This window comes from Myripristis murdjan, chromosome 17, assembly GCF_902150065.1.
Source record: "Myripristis murdjan chromosome 17, fMyrMur1.1, whole genome shotgun sequence".
In the NCBI taxonomy this organism is placed as follows: Eukaryota; Metazoa; Chordata; class Actinopteri; order Holocentriformes; family Holocentridae; genus Myripristis; species Myripristis murdjan.
Genome location: NC_043996.1, coordinates 9,955,451 through 9,972,006, shown reverse-complemented (window position 1 = coordinate 9,972,006; position 16,556 = coordinate 9,955,451). Strand labels below are relative to the sequence as shown.

The 16,556-nt window shown below is 41.0% G+C and overlaps 1 protein-coding gene across 1 annotated transcript; it reads left to right on the top strand.

The window, feature by feature from the left end:
• The first annotated feature begins 8,729 nt into the window (after window positions 1-8,729).
• Window positions 8,730-10,810, top strand: LOC115375468 (carbohydrate sulfotransferase 12-like). Its single transcript, XM_030074871.1, has 5 exons — window positions 8,730-8,751; window positions 9,150-9,325; window positions 9,489-9,632; window positions 9,823-10,130; window positions 10,570-10,810. Exons 1-5 carry the CDS (start codon window positions 8,733-8,735, stop codon window positions 10,808-10,810), a joined length of 888 nt encoding a protein of 295 aa, XP_029930731.1. The 5' UTR covers window positions 8,730-8,732.
• The last annotated feature ends 5,746 nt before the right edge of the window (window positions 10,811-16,556 follow it).

The following is a 16,556-nucleotide window of genomic DNA, read 5'->3' as shown; positions in this document are numbered from 1 at the left end:
CCAATGCCATGTTCATGGCAGCCTGCTCCTTCTTGCTCATGTCCCTCTCTTTTTGGAGAGTGTCAGTGAGCTCTTCCATCTGTTTCTGCAGAGCTGCTTTCTCTTCCTTCTCCAATTCGAGGTTGACACTGAGCTTCTCTATATTCTGGGTTTTCTCTGCCAGAATCTCTTTTACCTTCTCCATTTCTTGGTGGAGCGCTTGGTTCTCCTCCATCTGTGCCTTGAGGTTGTTGTCAAGTTCCTGGAGTTTATCCACCTCCTCTCTCTTTTTTTGGTGTATGTCAGTGGACTCTGTAACCTCTTTCTGCTCTTCATTGTTATTTCCTGTTTTCTTTCTCAGGATTTTTACCTTCTCTTCCAGTACAAGGTTTTTCCAGTAGAGGTCCTCATTCGTGTCCATTTCTGCTTTGAGTTTCATACTGAACTCATTGTTGCACTTGATTGTCTCTGCCAGACGGTTTTTTAGCCTGTCTATTTCTTGATGAAGCACTTGCCTCTGTTTTTCCATGGCATTTTTCTCCTCCATCTCTGCCTTGAGCTTACTGTAAAGTTCCTGGTTTCTCAAGGTTAGATCTTTTTGGAGGCTTTGCTGCACCTCCAGGTTTTGCTGGGGTGCCTTCTCGGCCTTCTGGGCTATGAGCCTCAGGGCCTTCTTTTTCCGGAGCATGAGCTCCTCTGTTTCTTGATGAATTGTCTTTCTTTGTGTGGACAGGCCTTTTCTTTCTGGGCGGGGAACAAATGCTCCTGCCTCAGAGGCCTTGTATTGTAAAGTCATCACATGTTGTTGCTGTTCCAGCGCCTCCATGTTTTGACTGCAGGTATTGTTTGTGGAAGTCATGGTTAACGTTAAGGTTAGGGACGGTTGAGGGCTGTCCAAGGGCTGTTTTATGCAATTCTGACCCATGATAATGTTGTGACCCATGACATCACGAGTTACGAGTTTTGCCCTGGTAGCCCCGCCCCCATCAGCTCAGAATCAGCTTCCTGACATTCATGTGTTTCATTCATAAAATTAACGTTATTGTGAGAACAAGAAGTTTACAGAAGAGTTTCATTTATTTTTATTTTTTATTTTACAATGTGCTTCAGTCTCCTGCAGGCAGCTACAGCACAGATCTGCACAAAGGTGTCAACTGATGACGTCACCATATGGAGGTACACAGACACAGCGCACCTCTGCACAAAGGTGTCAACTTATGACGTCAGCAAGTGGATGATACACAGATACAGCGCACCTCTTTACAAAGGTGTCAACTGATGACGTCAGCAAGTGGATGATACACAGATACAGCGCACCTCAGCACAAAGGTGTCAACTGATGACGTCACCATATGGCGGTACACCTCAGTCAGCGCTTCTGTCAGCAGGAAACCTCGGCAAGGCCCATGGATGCCTTGTACTGTCTGTGTATTATGCAGGTAAGCCGGTATAACATGAGTAATCAGTAGACAATGCGTAGCTTACGCCAGGGGGTTAGAAACATGGTGGGGAGGCTGGCCCTTTATTCTCGTCGTGTGTGTTTTAGCATTGCTCCACTTGTTATCCATGTAATGTTAGCCGCTAAGTTAACGCGTGTGCTTCACTTGTTGGTACTCAGACATAGCCTACATCGTACTATAGTGGCAATAGAAAGTATGGACAGGAACATGCAACCATGGTTGGCTTGCAGTTTCTGTGTATTTTGCAGAAATACCACACAAAAGAAGACAAATCATACAGTCACACCTCGTCTTTATTCAAGAGTGCATCAGAAACCTGATGTCTGCAGTGGGATCAGCGGTGCTCCTGAGAGGCAGTGTGAGACTGAAGCCTCACCACACAAACAGTGGACAAGACGTGAAGCTGCTGATTATGGCTGGGACTGCATGCTTATCTCCTGATTCAGCACTATCTTGATACTTGGGTGCTGATCAGAAATCCTAAATATTTCATTGATTCCCCAGGAGAAATTGGGTAATTTGATATGTGATATGTGATTCGATATGTATTATGATTCTACAAGTGTTGCGATTCGATATAACAATTTACTACGATTTTTGTTTTTTGAATTATCCTCTAGTTTGTGTTTGTAAAGTTTCACGGGGCTGTGGTTATCCTAAAGGTCAGAGTAGGTCATTTGATACAGTGATGTCAAGTTTCAAACAGTCGTCTCACTACAATGAAATGGCTACTATGGGAGCTAATGTCATCACACATGAATAAAATTGGGCTCACTGAATCCATGAGTCAAACCCCATTTATGCAAGAAGATGGAGATAGGGTTAGGATGGAGGATGGAGGTGAGTGGGCTGAGTGTCTGGCCTGGAGGTCATAGAGTCCCTGCAGTATGGTCTCTTTGTACCAGGGGCACAACACCCAGCCAGAGTACCAGGGGAACATGGTTTTTCTGCCCAGTACTCTGAATTTCAAAGCTTAGGGTTTTTCGCTGAAGTCCAAGCACCAGAGAAGGGGAGATAGGCTGCCAGTGTCTCTGTGTTTTTCCTTCTCCCAGTAGGCAGAAAAAAGGATCAGGAGTTATCTTTAGACTATCATCATTGTTATTATCGTTGTTATTGTTATGTGACAGTTGTGATTGTGATTGATATTCTTTAAACAAGAGTTATCTTTAGACTGTCGTATTTGGAGGCTCCATAGTTCACATCATTTTAATATAATTTTAATATAATTTCCTTGGGATGAATAAAGTATCTAACTAACTAACTAACTAACTAACTAACTAACAGAAAGACAGTGTAAGATACAATAAAACATGCATTTAGTGAAGTAACACTGTTATTAGAGCTGTAAGGTAATAACTGAAAATTAAAATTAAAACATCATATGAAACATGATCTCTTCTGTTGCTTTATTTTGAAACGTCGTAGTAGTAAAACATTCCTATGTAAAGCTTTACTCCCAACACTTTGAATCAATGCAATTCATTCATTCCATTTAATATAGTGACACAGACATAGAACAATAGGCAGTGAATTATTTTAGAGATGCATTTGTTTGTATTTTTAATTGAAGAAAAACAGAGGTAACTGAGTGAGGGAGTGAGTATGAAGGCGTCAGTGTGTCTCCGATGGACATGAACCGTTTGTGTTTCTTCTTTTGTGGGGTCAGGCCTTGTAACACGATGTGAAAATGTGGCTTTTTTACTTTGACCTACTTTTAATTACATCAAATAATATTTAATTGACTAGTGAATTGACTAAAACTGCTTCTACAGCATGGCTGGACTTAGGCACCAGCTCCTCATCCAAGCCTACAGAGGACTTGTTGAAAGCGTCCCCACCAGCGCCATCACAGTGTGGCACGGCAATCCCACCCTGAGACAAGCTCAGACAGCGCAGGCCAGTGAGGGTCAGTGGCCACAGGACCGCCTCCACAAGAGCTGCTTCCCAGCTGCTGTCAGACTGGTGGCACAGGACATTAAGGAAGGAAGGAACTACTTCATGCCACAACTCACTCCACACTACAGATAACTTATGATGACAATGTGCAGTATTCTTACATGTACACATTAATGATGTGCAATATGGGCAACATTGAACTGTTTACCTTACAGAGTTGCCTTCCAGCATTTATAATGTGTATTTTTCATTTTTAAAATTTAAGTTATTCCTTATGACTGTTTACTTTCTTTTTTGTTTGTTTGTTTGTTTGTTTTAGTGTATTTAGGTTCTCTTGACTCAGGGAAACACACAAGAATTCCTACCTGTACTGTGATGTACCTGTGCAAATGGCAATAAATTCTGTTCTCTTCTATTCTTGAAGGAGCTGGGCAGATCAAGCAGGGGCTCGTCCAGTTCTGAACCCGAAAAATGTCCAACTCTAAGGTAAGTTGGAGTTGTGTAATTGGGTTGGGAGGCCCACAGTGACAGTGTCCTCTGGGTTCAAGATAAGCAGATAGGCTTGGGGCAGTAAAGCTCTCTGCCATGTTAATTCTGGGATAGCCTCGGCCACGAAGGATACACTAGTTGTGTCCTCCAAGTTCAGCCAAAAGAGAGCCACATTTCTGCACCGCGTTTGAAGGAGCCTTGGAAATCATTTCAAATGGGACTTTTCAATTGAAACAATGGAAACCAGCCATATTTGCACATCATCACCGCAGTGGCGGATACAGAACATGGCTAATGGGTGGGCCTAAAAAATTCTGGATTGGCCTGTTATTTCATTTTGTTTATTTTTTTAGATAGACATGTATAAAATGATATGATGAAAGAAAAAAAACCTCGGTAAACGAGCCGAGAGGTTGTAAACGAGCATAAAATACACGTTGGAAAAAGGACATTAAAACATTTATTTGTTATTTTTTGGTGTTGAATCTGATAGGGTGGGCAAGCTGTCAATCTGGGTGGGCCTACGCCCATCCAGGCCCACCCGTAGATCCGCCTCAGCATCACCCTAACAGGCTCCGTGATGACAGGTGTGATCATCCATCTAAGATAACATCCAAACGTCAAATAATAGAAAAAACATGTAGAAAAAGGCAATAATGGCAGAAATCATACTTCCCAATGTCAAATATACATCTTATGTATCAGCATTGTTTCAGTATTATATATCCCAAAATCTACATCACCAGTGTTATGTAAGAGGCAGCCTTCAGTTATGGAGCAGAGATTGTGTCAGTAGACAATCATCTACATAAATGTAACTGATTTGAATAATTATGGGAAATTGTGGCCACTGACCTGGCAGACAACTGCCTGTGGAAAAGGAGCCACTTTTCACCTCAAAGACAGAATGAACAGAGTGATAGGGCTTTAATAAGGTGAAATGACACCACTTAGGAAGGTCTATTCTGGGAAGATGGACAGAAGTAAGTGGAAAATAAAGGAAACTCTGGGAATGGGGAGACCATATCTGAGTGACTGGGGTCAGGATTATTTCGAGCCTTTGATCACTGTCACAGGATCTTAACTAGAGCCCAAACCCAAATCTCTGTGAAGCCTGACCTCTAGTGGTGAGAAGTGTTAGAGCAGCAGGTGATGTCACCTCCTGTTCACACATTTGCACATCTCAGTACATACTGTAAGTGCTGATCTAAATCACACGTTTGCAGACCTAATGTCTTGGTATGAAGACCATATAAATTCATTGTCAGTTTGTTTCTGTTAATGTGGATACAAAGGCCATATGCCATTTAAAGGCACTCACTTGGAAAATAAACCACAGCTTGCACCTAAGAAAAAAAGTATGTCCTGTTCCAGCATTTTATCATTTTTTATATGGACCGTATTGGTGTTTATGCAGGAAAGGAGGAATAGAATTTTGCCATTTATGGATATAGATTACTAAAACTAAAATAAAGTACGATGTACCTCTACATGAATGTAAGTTGGATTGTGATGTTTTTTTTTTTTTTTTTTTTTTTTTTTTTAAGAGATTACTTATTTGGCATTTCTGCTTTATGTGACAGTCACAGCAGAGAGAGACAGGAAAGGCAGGGCAGAGAGAGGGAATAACATGCAGCAAGGGGCCTGAGATTGGATTTGAGCCCAGCACTCTGCGATCAGGACTCAGCCTAAACACATGGTACGTGCTCTTATCCGGTGTGCTACTGGGGTACCCCCGCTTGTATCATTTTTAAAAAGTTGGTTGCTAAAAAACCTTGAAAAATATTTACTGACAAAATTGTGTGGGATGAAGACACACCCTGACTTGATGGGTGTGTTTGATATGATACATGAATACTAGGAATGCTCCCTACATGGTTAAGATATAATTGCTTTGCAGAAAACACAGTATGACATCCAATCAATTTGACCCCAGGATTTTTTAGCTGTATAAAATATAAAATAAATATCGACATTTTACACACACTTGTTTTAGTTGTTTTGGACACTGAAGAACTACAACATGCCATTTATAATATTCAAAAAACTTTCCTCTGCTTTAGAACATAACCACACTGTAGTAACGTAACCACTCATGTAGTCGTGTGAGGACAGTCCAGTTCATACACAGTTTGGGAGGGAAAAACATGATTCCCATCAAAACTTACATGTATACGGGTGGGCGGCGAATGAGGGAGGTTATGTTTTATTTAGAAGCTGTTCAGGTCAAAAAGACACATAAAGCACCTGGCACATAAAGTTGGGTAACATTTTTTATTATCATCATTTTCTTGAAGTTTTAATCGCTGGACTCAAATTGATGCGAATTTATTTTTTAAAAAAATGTTAATTTGAAGGTAACAGGAGGGTCAGTTTGACTGGACTCTACCTTTTGTGCCAGATATGAAAGAAAGAGAAGGCAGGGTGAAGCTAAGGCCCTTGGTGCCAGCCAACTATTTAGTGTGTATGTTTGTGTTGGTCAGCTGCTGAGTAGAGTGATAGAGAAACAGACAGATCTTTTACGTGTGTGTGTGTGTGTGTGTGTGTGTGTGTGTGTGTATGTGTGTGTGTGTTTGGAGTTGGCAGGTTCTTATCATGTGTTACACATGAAGAGTTAATTGTCGTCATATTTGTGATGCAGATGAAGGCGAGATGGACAAATTCAACATACAGTACCAGCAGCTCCATGACGAGCATGAAGCTGTGAAAAGAGAATAACAAAACTGAAGGCTCAAGCAGCCCAACTTCGGCTTGGATCCTGTAAAGGACATGTTGGTTTTTTTTCCACTGGTCTACAGTCGTTTCAAGTTTTCGTGTGGCTGTTGAATCTTGTAAAAAGAGGCAGAGCCGTGCATAAGGCTCAAGGGTTAAGCTGGGAGAACCAGCTCCTTTTGGTTGTAATGAAAGTTAGACTTGGACTCATCAACACAGATCTGAGCTTCCAGTTTAAACTGAATGAAAAATCTACGAGAGTGGACACCCGTGTTGTCCTCAATATTGAACCCTTTGATAATGTGGCCCCATCAGGATGCAGAGAGAGCAGACATAACCAAGTGCTTTCAACATCCATTTCAATACTGTTGTTGTATTCTAGACTGTACAAAGATCTTGTGCCTCTGACAACCTACTGATTTTAGCTTCTCGCTTTTTGGGAAACGTTTTGGGAAACTAGGCCATGAGGTCCTTGCAGATGCAGCTTTCCTTGTCAGAGAGGAATCGTCTGGTGTTGGAGCAACATTAAGAATCTCAGGTTTCATTAAGGGCACAGTAAGTCTCAGTTGCCTGATTTTTGTCTTGACTCCTCATCCCAGTTGTCAAGTGTGCACATATATCTAATTTCACATTGGTTGGGAGTTCATGCATGCACTGACAGTATGTTTTACATGAGTTTGAAATGCAGTTCAATGAAAGTAACATGTCAAAATGAAACATACACTGTTTAAAAAAGGTTTTTAACAACGACAAATAGGAACAAGATCAATGGAGAAGCCAGTCCTGATGTACTGAGAGAGCCTCTTGCAGTCTCTACACCACCAGTGTCATTCTTTGGTATGAGGAAATCCAAAGTGGAAAGCTATTGTAAGATGACTCTTTGCTGTCTTTGCTGTTGTTGCAGATGCTTTTACAACTTCTCCTTATTACAATGAATGATTTACATTGTTTGAATCTAGACACACCTGTCCAGCTAGCTTGCTGTATCTCAGAGGTTAGGGTAAGAACTATGCCATAGTGGGGATCCACTTTTCCAGACAGCTTGAGTGGAAGGGCAGCCTTGGTGTTTCACTTGGCCTTGGTGTCGAACATAAGGTCGTTGTGGACAACCAAAGCAATGACAACACTTGAGATAATCCCCTCAATTTGTCATTCTTCTTTTTTCTTTCCTTTAAAGAATGTTTCTCCTAAAGAACGAGTTAATGTGTTAACATTGATGTATCAGTGAAATGGCATCAAATAATGACCAAAAATTTTACCAATTTGAGATCAAATGAAGAGGTAGTTGTATGTTTTTGGGATGAATAATAGTCATGGCAGAGTGAGAATAAAAAAAAATATCAAAGCAGAATTTTATTTGTAATTTATTTGTGGTGTAATTTCACCATGTTTAAACAGTACCTAGAGTAAGAAGTCTCTACATGAGCTGACAGCAAGATTTGACAAGAAGCACAAAGTCATTCAACCACCTTTTGACTGAACTACAAAAACACTTGTAAATGAATTTCTTCAGTACCCTATAACCCACCATTTTATGATTTTACATAGTGGCAAAATCATAATATTAAAACATTACCTCATCATGGGGGGGTGTGGCAGGATTTTGTCACCAGGAATGTGGAACATTGCTTAACATATCTGGTAAGGAAATTCCTTAAGGAGTCTTAAAGAGAGCACTTTGTTTCTGACACGTTTCAGGACAACTTTGCAGAAAGGTGAGTGATAGCTGATGAACATTGAAGTGTAATGTTTAGAACGCAGTGCTAAAAAGCACTAGTTATTCTAGTTATGCATAATTGTTTTGCTATTATTGTTAGTTTTCTTACTGTGTTGTAATGATGGCTAATGATGTAAAGTTGAATTTTGTGAGTGCTGGGTATTACCTCGAATGTACAAAATATGATGAACATTTTCTGTTTTTATGCTTTGCAAAATCAACATATCCTTATCCCATGACTGGCATAGATGTAATAAGGGGTAATCACTTTCACCTGATTAATGTTATTGGTGTTTTTCAAGAAGAGAAAATCCACCTAATATTTTGTGCATGCAGCTTACTTTCTCAGTTCCTGATTCATTAGTAAAGGTTGACACATTTAACAGATGTCAGCTGCCATGAAATCATCCAAAGGCCACCTGATCCTTCAGATCTTGGGATTCATGGCTCTCATCGTGCTGTCCATTTACCATTGGGACATGTTACAAGGGAAGAGAGGTACAATGTGTACAGGCTGTAGGCCACCTTGTGTTTGAGTTTGAGTTTGCCATCGCTGACAAGCATGGTGAAGACAAGAAACACAAAACTATAAAAAATGTTAGACCACTTGTTCAATTAGATTACATGACTGACATCTCAGCACTGTAAAAAATACAGTTGAAATTTTCAGGATCTTTATATTTTAAAATGTACTCTTTTTGAAAGTGATGTCTATTAAAAGCTGAACAGTTTCTGGCAAAGAGCCACAAATGGCTGGTGAGTTATTATACTGTCTTATATTTAACTGATACAAAAATTAATTTGTAATTTCTGACGTGTTTGACAGTACAGTTAGCTGCTGAGTTTTTTTTTGTAATTACTGCTGTCATTGTAGTTGTTGTTGTTGTTGTTTTCAGGGTTAGCTGTTCTGCAACAGCAGCAGGAACAGAGAAAGCAGTTGCTAAGAGAGATGTGTGGTGACAGAGTGACATCTCTTGACAAGGAACAAATTTTAGCAAACATGCCTAAAAACAAGCTAAAGAACCTGATAGTGGATGACAAACATGGGATCATCTACTGTTACATTCCCAAGGTAATGTAGGTGTGGTTACATACAACAGAGGTACAGTATATGTCTGTTGACATAATGTCTTGATTTTGAGTTCCACCAGCTGATCTGTCCGCTGAAGCCTTGGACATTCTGGTTTGAAAAATGCTAATCAAATTTTTGTTCCTTTCTTTTTGGTCATGTACAGGTGGCATGTACCAACTGGAAGAGGGTTTTGTTTGTCCTGAAGCAGACTGAGCCATATCAAGACCCCATGAACATATCTGGAGATGTAGTCCAACACCCAAACACATTTAAATTCCTCAACAGCTTCCCTTTACCAGAAATGAAGGTCAGTTCATATTGCATTTTATTAAGGTATAGAGATTTTACTCACCTCTTTGTGTGGGTCACAGGAATAAGCCTACAGTTGCCATGTCTATGTAATGAGGGGTGGTGGTTGGTTGGACCCAAACGCAGAGACGAAAACTACATACATACATGTAATAAACCATTATGTTGGATTTGTTTTTTGGCATCAGGCAAGGCTGGAACACTACACCAAGTTCTTGTTTGTTCGGGACCCGTTTGTTCGTCTCATCTCTGCCTACCGGGACAAGTTCCAGAAGAACAATAAGTACCACTACCATAAGTATGCCTGTGACATGCTGCGTAAGTATAGCAACCAGTCCAATCCACCAAAGTCAGCAGACAAGGCCTTTGCGTTAGACATTCGCCCATCCTTCTACAACTTCATTCAGTACCTGCTGGACCCGCGGACAGAGAAGCATAGACCCTTTGACGAACACTGGAGGCAAATGCATCGGCTGTGCCACCCCTGCCTGATAGAGTAAGGCTCACCGACTTGATTCACATTCCTTTGATACATTGTTGCATTTAAAACCAATAATAATATAATAAAGTAAGCCAATAAGGCCATTGACAGGAAGACTGTCAGCCTCTGCTGGCCTCTAAGCTGCATTTTACATTGTGACTCCTCAGATTGGATTTCATGAAAAGTCTCCTGGATTGCTTTTTGGCACAAAACAGGACGAAGGTCCCTGCTCTTCCAGTAACAACCTCAATAATATCACTTTTCTTAACAATGATCTCATTTTCCACGGAAATTAGACATATTGTAATTAAGTTGACAATTTTTTGTTTTTGTGTAAAAGTTCCACACATGGCACCTTAAATTAATTTACAGGACAATGCCAGTTCTTTGACATGTGACTTTGTCCCATTGTCTCCATTGTTTTTCTCACTGACGTTTTAATCTCTCTTGTCAGGTATGATTTTGTGGGTCATCAAGAAAGTCTTCAAGAGGACGCAGAACATCTGCTCAGGATCTTGAAGCTGCAGGATGTCATCAAGTTCCCTCCGTCCTACGACAACATGACAAATGCCAGTTGGGTGTCGGACTGGTTCAGAGTAGTGCCTCTTGAGGCCAGGAGGAAACTCTACAAGCTGTATGAGATGGACTTCAAGCTCTTTGGCTATGGCAAACCAAGCACACTGCTGAATGACTGACATGAAGTTATGGTTTGGACAATCCTTGTCTTTCTCAGAGCAAGGATTAGGATGTTTGCCTTTAGAGCTAAATGCTAGATAATGATTAGCTTAGACTCAATTAGAATCCTAACAAGTTTTCTGCTCTGCTTCAGCTAAGGTAGTTGTAAGAGAAAATGCTTCTTGACATATTTTATAATAAGCATGCTGAGATTATGTCCTGAACAGTTATCAGACACAGTACATGTCCTAAGTATTGTATTGCTATACAAAGGGAACAGGGAATGGTGTACTTTGATTAGTTACCATGGCAGCTTGCCAATTTTGTTTTAAAGCCAACCAACCTAACCATGCCTTTATGGAGCTTGATTTGTGAAGTGGGGTACAGTCATGCTGAAAGAGAGAAGGGCCTTCCCCAAACTGTTCCCACAACGTTAAGTAGAGAATTGTCCAAAATGTCTTGGTGAGCTGAAGCATTAAGATTTCCCTTAAGTTTTACTAAAAATTCATGCAGGATATATCCCAGGGATGTAAAATGTCCCAAAATTATAGAATGACCCAAGTAGAGAATTGTCCAAAATGTCTTGGTGAGCTGAAGGGTTAAGATTTCCTTTCACTAGAACTAAGGAGCCGAAGCCAACCCCAGCAAAACAAGCCCATTATCATTACCCCTCCTCCACCAAAGTTTACAGTTGGCACAATGCAGTCAGGCAGGTAAGGCTCTCCTGGCATTCACTCAACACATCCAGAAACCAGCTGTTGTGCGTTCCTTTAACAACCTTTGCACCGAAACTGCCTGTCATTTTTTAGGTAATGTGTAGTTGTTAAATGTCAAATAATGTCAAAATCTGTTGGGTAAAAAATAATGTCAAAATCTGTTGGGTAAAAAATACCTATTTCTATTTTCCACTAACATTAGTTATTGGTTCAAGAGAACTGACTCCAAAAATCCAGTTGTATCCTGTTGCTCGTTTTATAAATTTTGATGTATGGCATTAATGTGGGTGCAGGTAGTATTTTAGATTTTTAGGTTCTGGTGTATAAAAAGTTTTGTGTGACATCATGTGTTAACTGTAGTTTGATTATATATGTAATGGATATATTGTGTGTGCTGCTATATTAATTATGTTCTCTTGAATGCCCAAGACAAATTTCTCCTAAGGGAGACAATAAAAGTGAATCAAATCTAACCTAAAACTCCTCGGGCAACACACTGGATATAATCTTTTAATACCGTGTCTCCACACAGTGAAGAATTTGATATGAGACCTTTCCCGGGGTTGTTGAACCTCTGCTTTGTGCTGACTCTTTGCCTTAAATGGCTGATGAGCGTTTTTCACTATTGATGATTGTGTCTTCACCTGTTACTTTTCAGTTTAACCTGACAGGTTATTCACCCAAGTTAATATTTATTCAAACATGCATATACTTATTCAACTTGTATCTAACACTTGTGTTATTCTTTGGTGATTTGTACTTTGTACCTTTTTGTACTGACTCTCCCACTTTGTATATACTCATAAATAGTGTAAAAATGTTTATTTGAAACAATTAGTACCAACACCTGAATGGTTTTGGGTGGACTCTATACAGGGCCGGCTCTGGGCATAGGTGGTGTAGGCGGTTGCCTAGGGCGCCATCTGCTGGAGGTGTGCCGCCAGTGCCTGTCACTGTCGGGAAAAATATTGTTATGTCGGGGAGGAATATGTAAGGGCGCCAGGGAGCAATTTCACCTAGGGCACCAACATGGGTAGAGCCGGCACTGAGTCTATATATAGACCTGCTGGGCCACAGTCTTTACTAATACCTGATGAAGACTCCATGTTGAAACATCATATCTATTTGATGTTTAAATAAATGAATTGGGAACACTGACGTATTGTGTGGATTTACTTTATCTTTCTTTTTTTATAACTACACGCCTGGCTAGTGTTGGGATGTGTCTAAACATAGTCCCATTTCTTGTTCAAGATGTTATAGCCCAAACCAGTTTTTCATATTAAATACTATGAATATGCCATTTCTTAATTTGACGGTTACACTCTGTTGACAAAAGCATTGGGCCACCTCCACCTACAGGAGCTTTATGACATCTCAGTCTAAATCATTCATTCATCTTCTAAACTGCTTATCCTCTGGTGCTGGAGCCTATCCCAGCGCTCATAGGGTGAAGGTAGTGAAACACCCTGGACAGGTTGCCAGTCCATCACAGGGCAGACAGACAAACACTGACATTCACAAACACCTAGGGGCAATTTAGCTTCTCTAATTCACCTCTTTGGACAGTGGGAGGAAACCCACGCAGACACGGAGAGAACACGCAAACTCCACACAGAAAGGACCTGGGGTGGGAATCGAACCCAGGATCTTCTCACTGTGAGGCGACAGGGCTAACCACTGCACCACCGTGCCACCCTCAGTCTAAATACACAGGAATTAATATGGATTTGGTCCCTCTTTTGCTGCTCTAACAGTCTTCTGGGAAGTCTTTTGGGAAGGCTTTCCACCAGATTTTGGAGTGTCTGTGGGAGTTTTTACCCGTTCATCCAGAAAAGCATTAGTAAGGTCAGACACCGATGTTGGATGAGAGGGTCTGGCTCACAATCTCCATTCTAGTTAATCCCAAAGGTGTTGGATGGGGTTGAGGTCAGGCTCTGTGCTGGCTGGTCAAGTTCTTCCACACCAAATTCAGCCAACAGAACTGTGCCATCATGTTTCTTACCTTTTATCCAGCCATTGGTTTCCATTCATTCCACTGTGATAGGAAAATGAACTTCCAGAGATTTCCACACATGTACTCCATCTCTATAATAAAGTCATCATATAATCAAAATCAAGGGATTTTGACTATATGTTGTGAAATCTTTAGAACCCCTCTTGATTTACAAAATGGTTTGTTGTAATGTAAAATGTGGGTAAACTGAAGTAAACGGGCCAAATATTCAAAATCACTGTTGTGGTCCTTTAAATCCCCTGTTCATTACGTCGTTATTCAGATGACTGTCCCAAGCCAAATATTTGCATATTACATTGTGTAGCACTTTAGGCATGTAGATTGTACTTTTACATTGTGAATATGAACAATACACTGATCTGCGTATCATCATCATTTTACTCACATGATTATTGTTCATTGCCCTGATGGACTGGACTATGGCAGCAGCAGGAGTGACTGGCGGTGTGTTCGGAGTCAGACATGTGAAATCCATGGACTATAATGCTTCGTAGAGAACCCTACTGATTTTGGTGAGCCCAAGCCCCAGTCTGCCACAGTGTGAGAGGGCTTTTGCTGGAGAGTGAAAAATAGGAGGCAGACTCAATGTTTCCCATCAAGGATGGAGTGATTTAATGTTAATAATTAGTGCTTGAAAACATCAAAGATAGAAGAATACAATAGACACATTTCATGTAATCAAAAACTAACATGGCATTTTGCAAAATAAATACATAAATAAATAAAAATAATAATAATAATGATAAAAGCCAGGTACAGGCACTCAAGTTACTTTTGCAGATTAAAAAGTGCTAAATTCATTCATAAAAAAACAGTAATTAATAAAATAATAATAATAATAATGATGATAATAATAATAATAATAATAATAATAATAATAATAATAATAATTAAAGCTGCAAGCAGCGTTGGACGGGCCCTCGCCCCCCCGTGCACGTCGGGGACGGCGCGCGTGTCGAAGCGCAGACAATTCGTCCATGTGTTCCAGTTTTAAGGGTATTTTTCGGTGCTTTTATTGTGAAAGAGTTTTGGGCTTTTATTTTGAAAGGCAGCGGAAGTCCTAGTGTGTGACCGACAGGAATACTGGCAGCTGCTGCATGATCACACCAAAATGCAGGCACACACACTCACTCACTCACTCACTCACTCACACAAACACACACACACACACACACACACATACGCACGTGCACACACACACACACACACACACACACACACACACACACACACACACACACACACACACACACACACACGACGCCAACAAAAACCCACTGGTAGTACATTCGCTGCTGGTGCCCCTCTGGCCACTAGCAGCGCCCCTCCAGCAGATGGCGCCCTTAGCATGTCCTAGTGTGTGACTGACTTGAGTACTGGCAGCTGTGGCATGATCACACCAAAATGCAGGCAGACAGAGAAATCCTCATTCAATCTAATGGAGAAATCCATAAAACCCACCCCTTTTTGAGGTGTCACAGCTCGGTCACCGTTTAAGTGACAGACTTGATTCAAAGTTTAAACGAGTCATGAGACTTGAATCTATAAATCTCCCATTTACATGATTTTGCTATCTTTTACCGTTTTTGAGTTATGGCAGTTTTAGTTTGAGAGTGTTTTCTGCTCCCTCTGAGCTCTTACAATGGGTGTGTATTGCGCATTCCTGAGGCAGCTAGAGTGAGTCACATGTCCAGGCAGAGTGCAGAGCAGAGCACACCAGAGTCAAAAACGTTTGAAAACTCTTCACAGCTCCCACAAACTTGGTCCAATCCATATCAAAACTACATATTTTTGTATTTTTGTCCTCTTTCCATCTGCATAGTTTTCAAAGCTGTCAGACTTTTACTTTAGACTCCAGGGGCTTAATTAGTGCCAAGTGTCAGCCTCTTCACACCAAACTCCATGGGAAAAAATGAGGTTTTGGCTCTGGCCACTCCGACTTTGAGGGCTTATAAAATCCAAACGAATCGAGTAATGACGGAGTCTTTAGCAACTGTTGTTCAGCACTGTGTCCTCTGTCATCTGTTAAATTTTCAAGCCGCTGACATTTACGGCCTGGGAGGAGATAGATTTTGTTCAAAGCGGAATTTTGTGCGTGAACGTGAACATTCCAACGCAAATTGCGGACTTCCTGTTGGTTTTAGGTCGGGGGTGTCAGCGCGTGATTTGTCGGGCTTGATGAGACCTACATTTCGGTGTTGGTTTGGTGTTTCTATCACATTCCTGTGGGCCGCAGCGGCTGCCTTTGTATGCCTAGGTGGCGCTACCGAGCCCATTTTTGCACTTAGGGGGTCCGTTTGTCCATTTTATCAAATTTTTCACCAGACCTGGCCTGCGTGCCGAATTTGGTGAGTTTTGGAGCATGTTTAGGGGGTCAAATTAAGGGTTATTTAGACGTAATAATAATAAGAAAGGAGAAGAAAAAGAAAAAGAAAAAACACTACAATAACAATAGGGCTTCGCACTGTTCCAGTGCTCGGGCCCTAATAATTAATAATACCAAATGAACACATATTAAATGTGTCAGTCTTCATTTTTAATATGCCAGTGGCTTCTCTCAGATACACTGGCAGAGGAGAGGAGGTGATTGAAATCCCCTCTTACTCCTGAGAGAAAGTCTTTACATTTTCACTGTCCAGAGCCTTACACCACGCTCTGACTGGAGAACATGAGGTGTGTGACGACCTTAGGCCTTAGGCTAGTATCTGCCTCTGCTTCCCTCTGCACGCACTTCCCCCTGATGGTGGGGGGCTGCGGTCACCTGCTTGGAGCCTAAATTCAGCGTTCACTTTAAAAATACTTTTAAAAAGAGTCCTTTAAAGGAACAACAGCTTTTATTGTGCAGAAGACCAGGAGTGTGGACATTATCGATTCTTTCTTTCTTCCTCTCATTTTCTTTCTTTCTTTCGTTCTTTCTTGCTTGCTTGCTTCAGTCATTCGTGTAAGAATAATGTAAACTACAGCCTGTTGTACATACTCCGGTGCAATAGGTGGCAGTATTGCAAGCCGCCCTAAACGAGAAGAAGAAGAAGT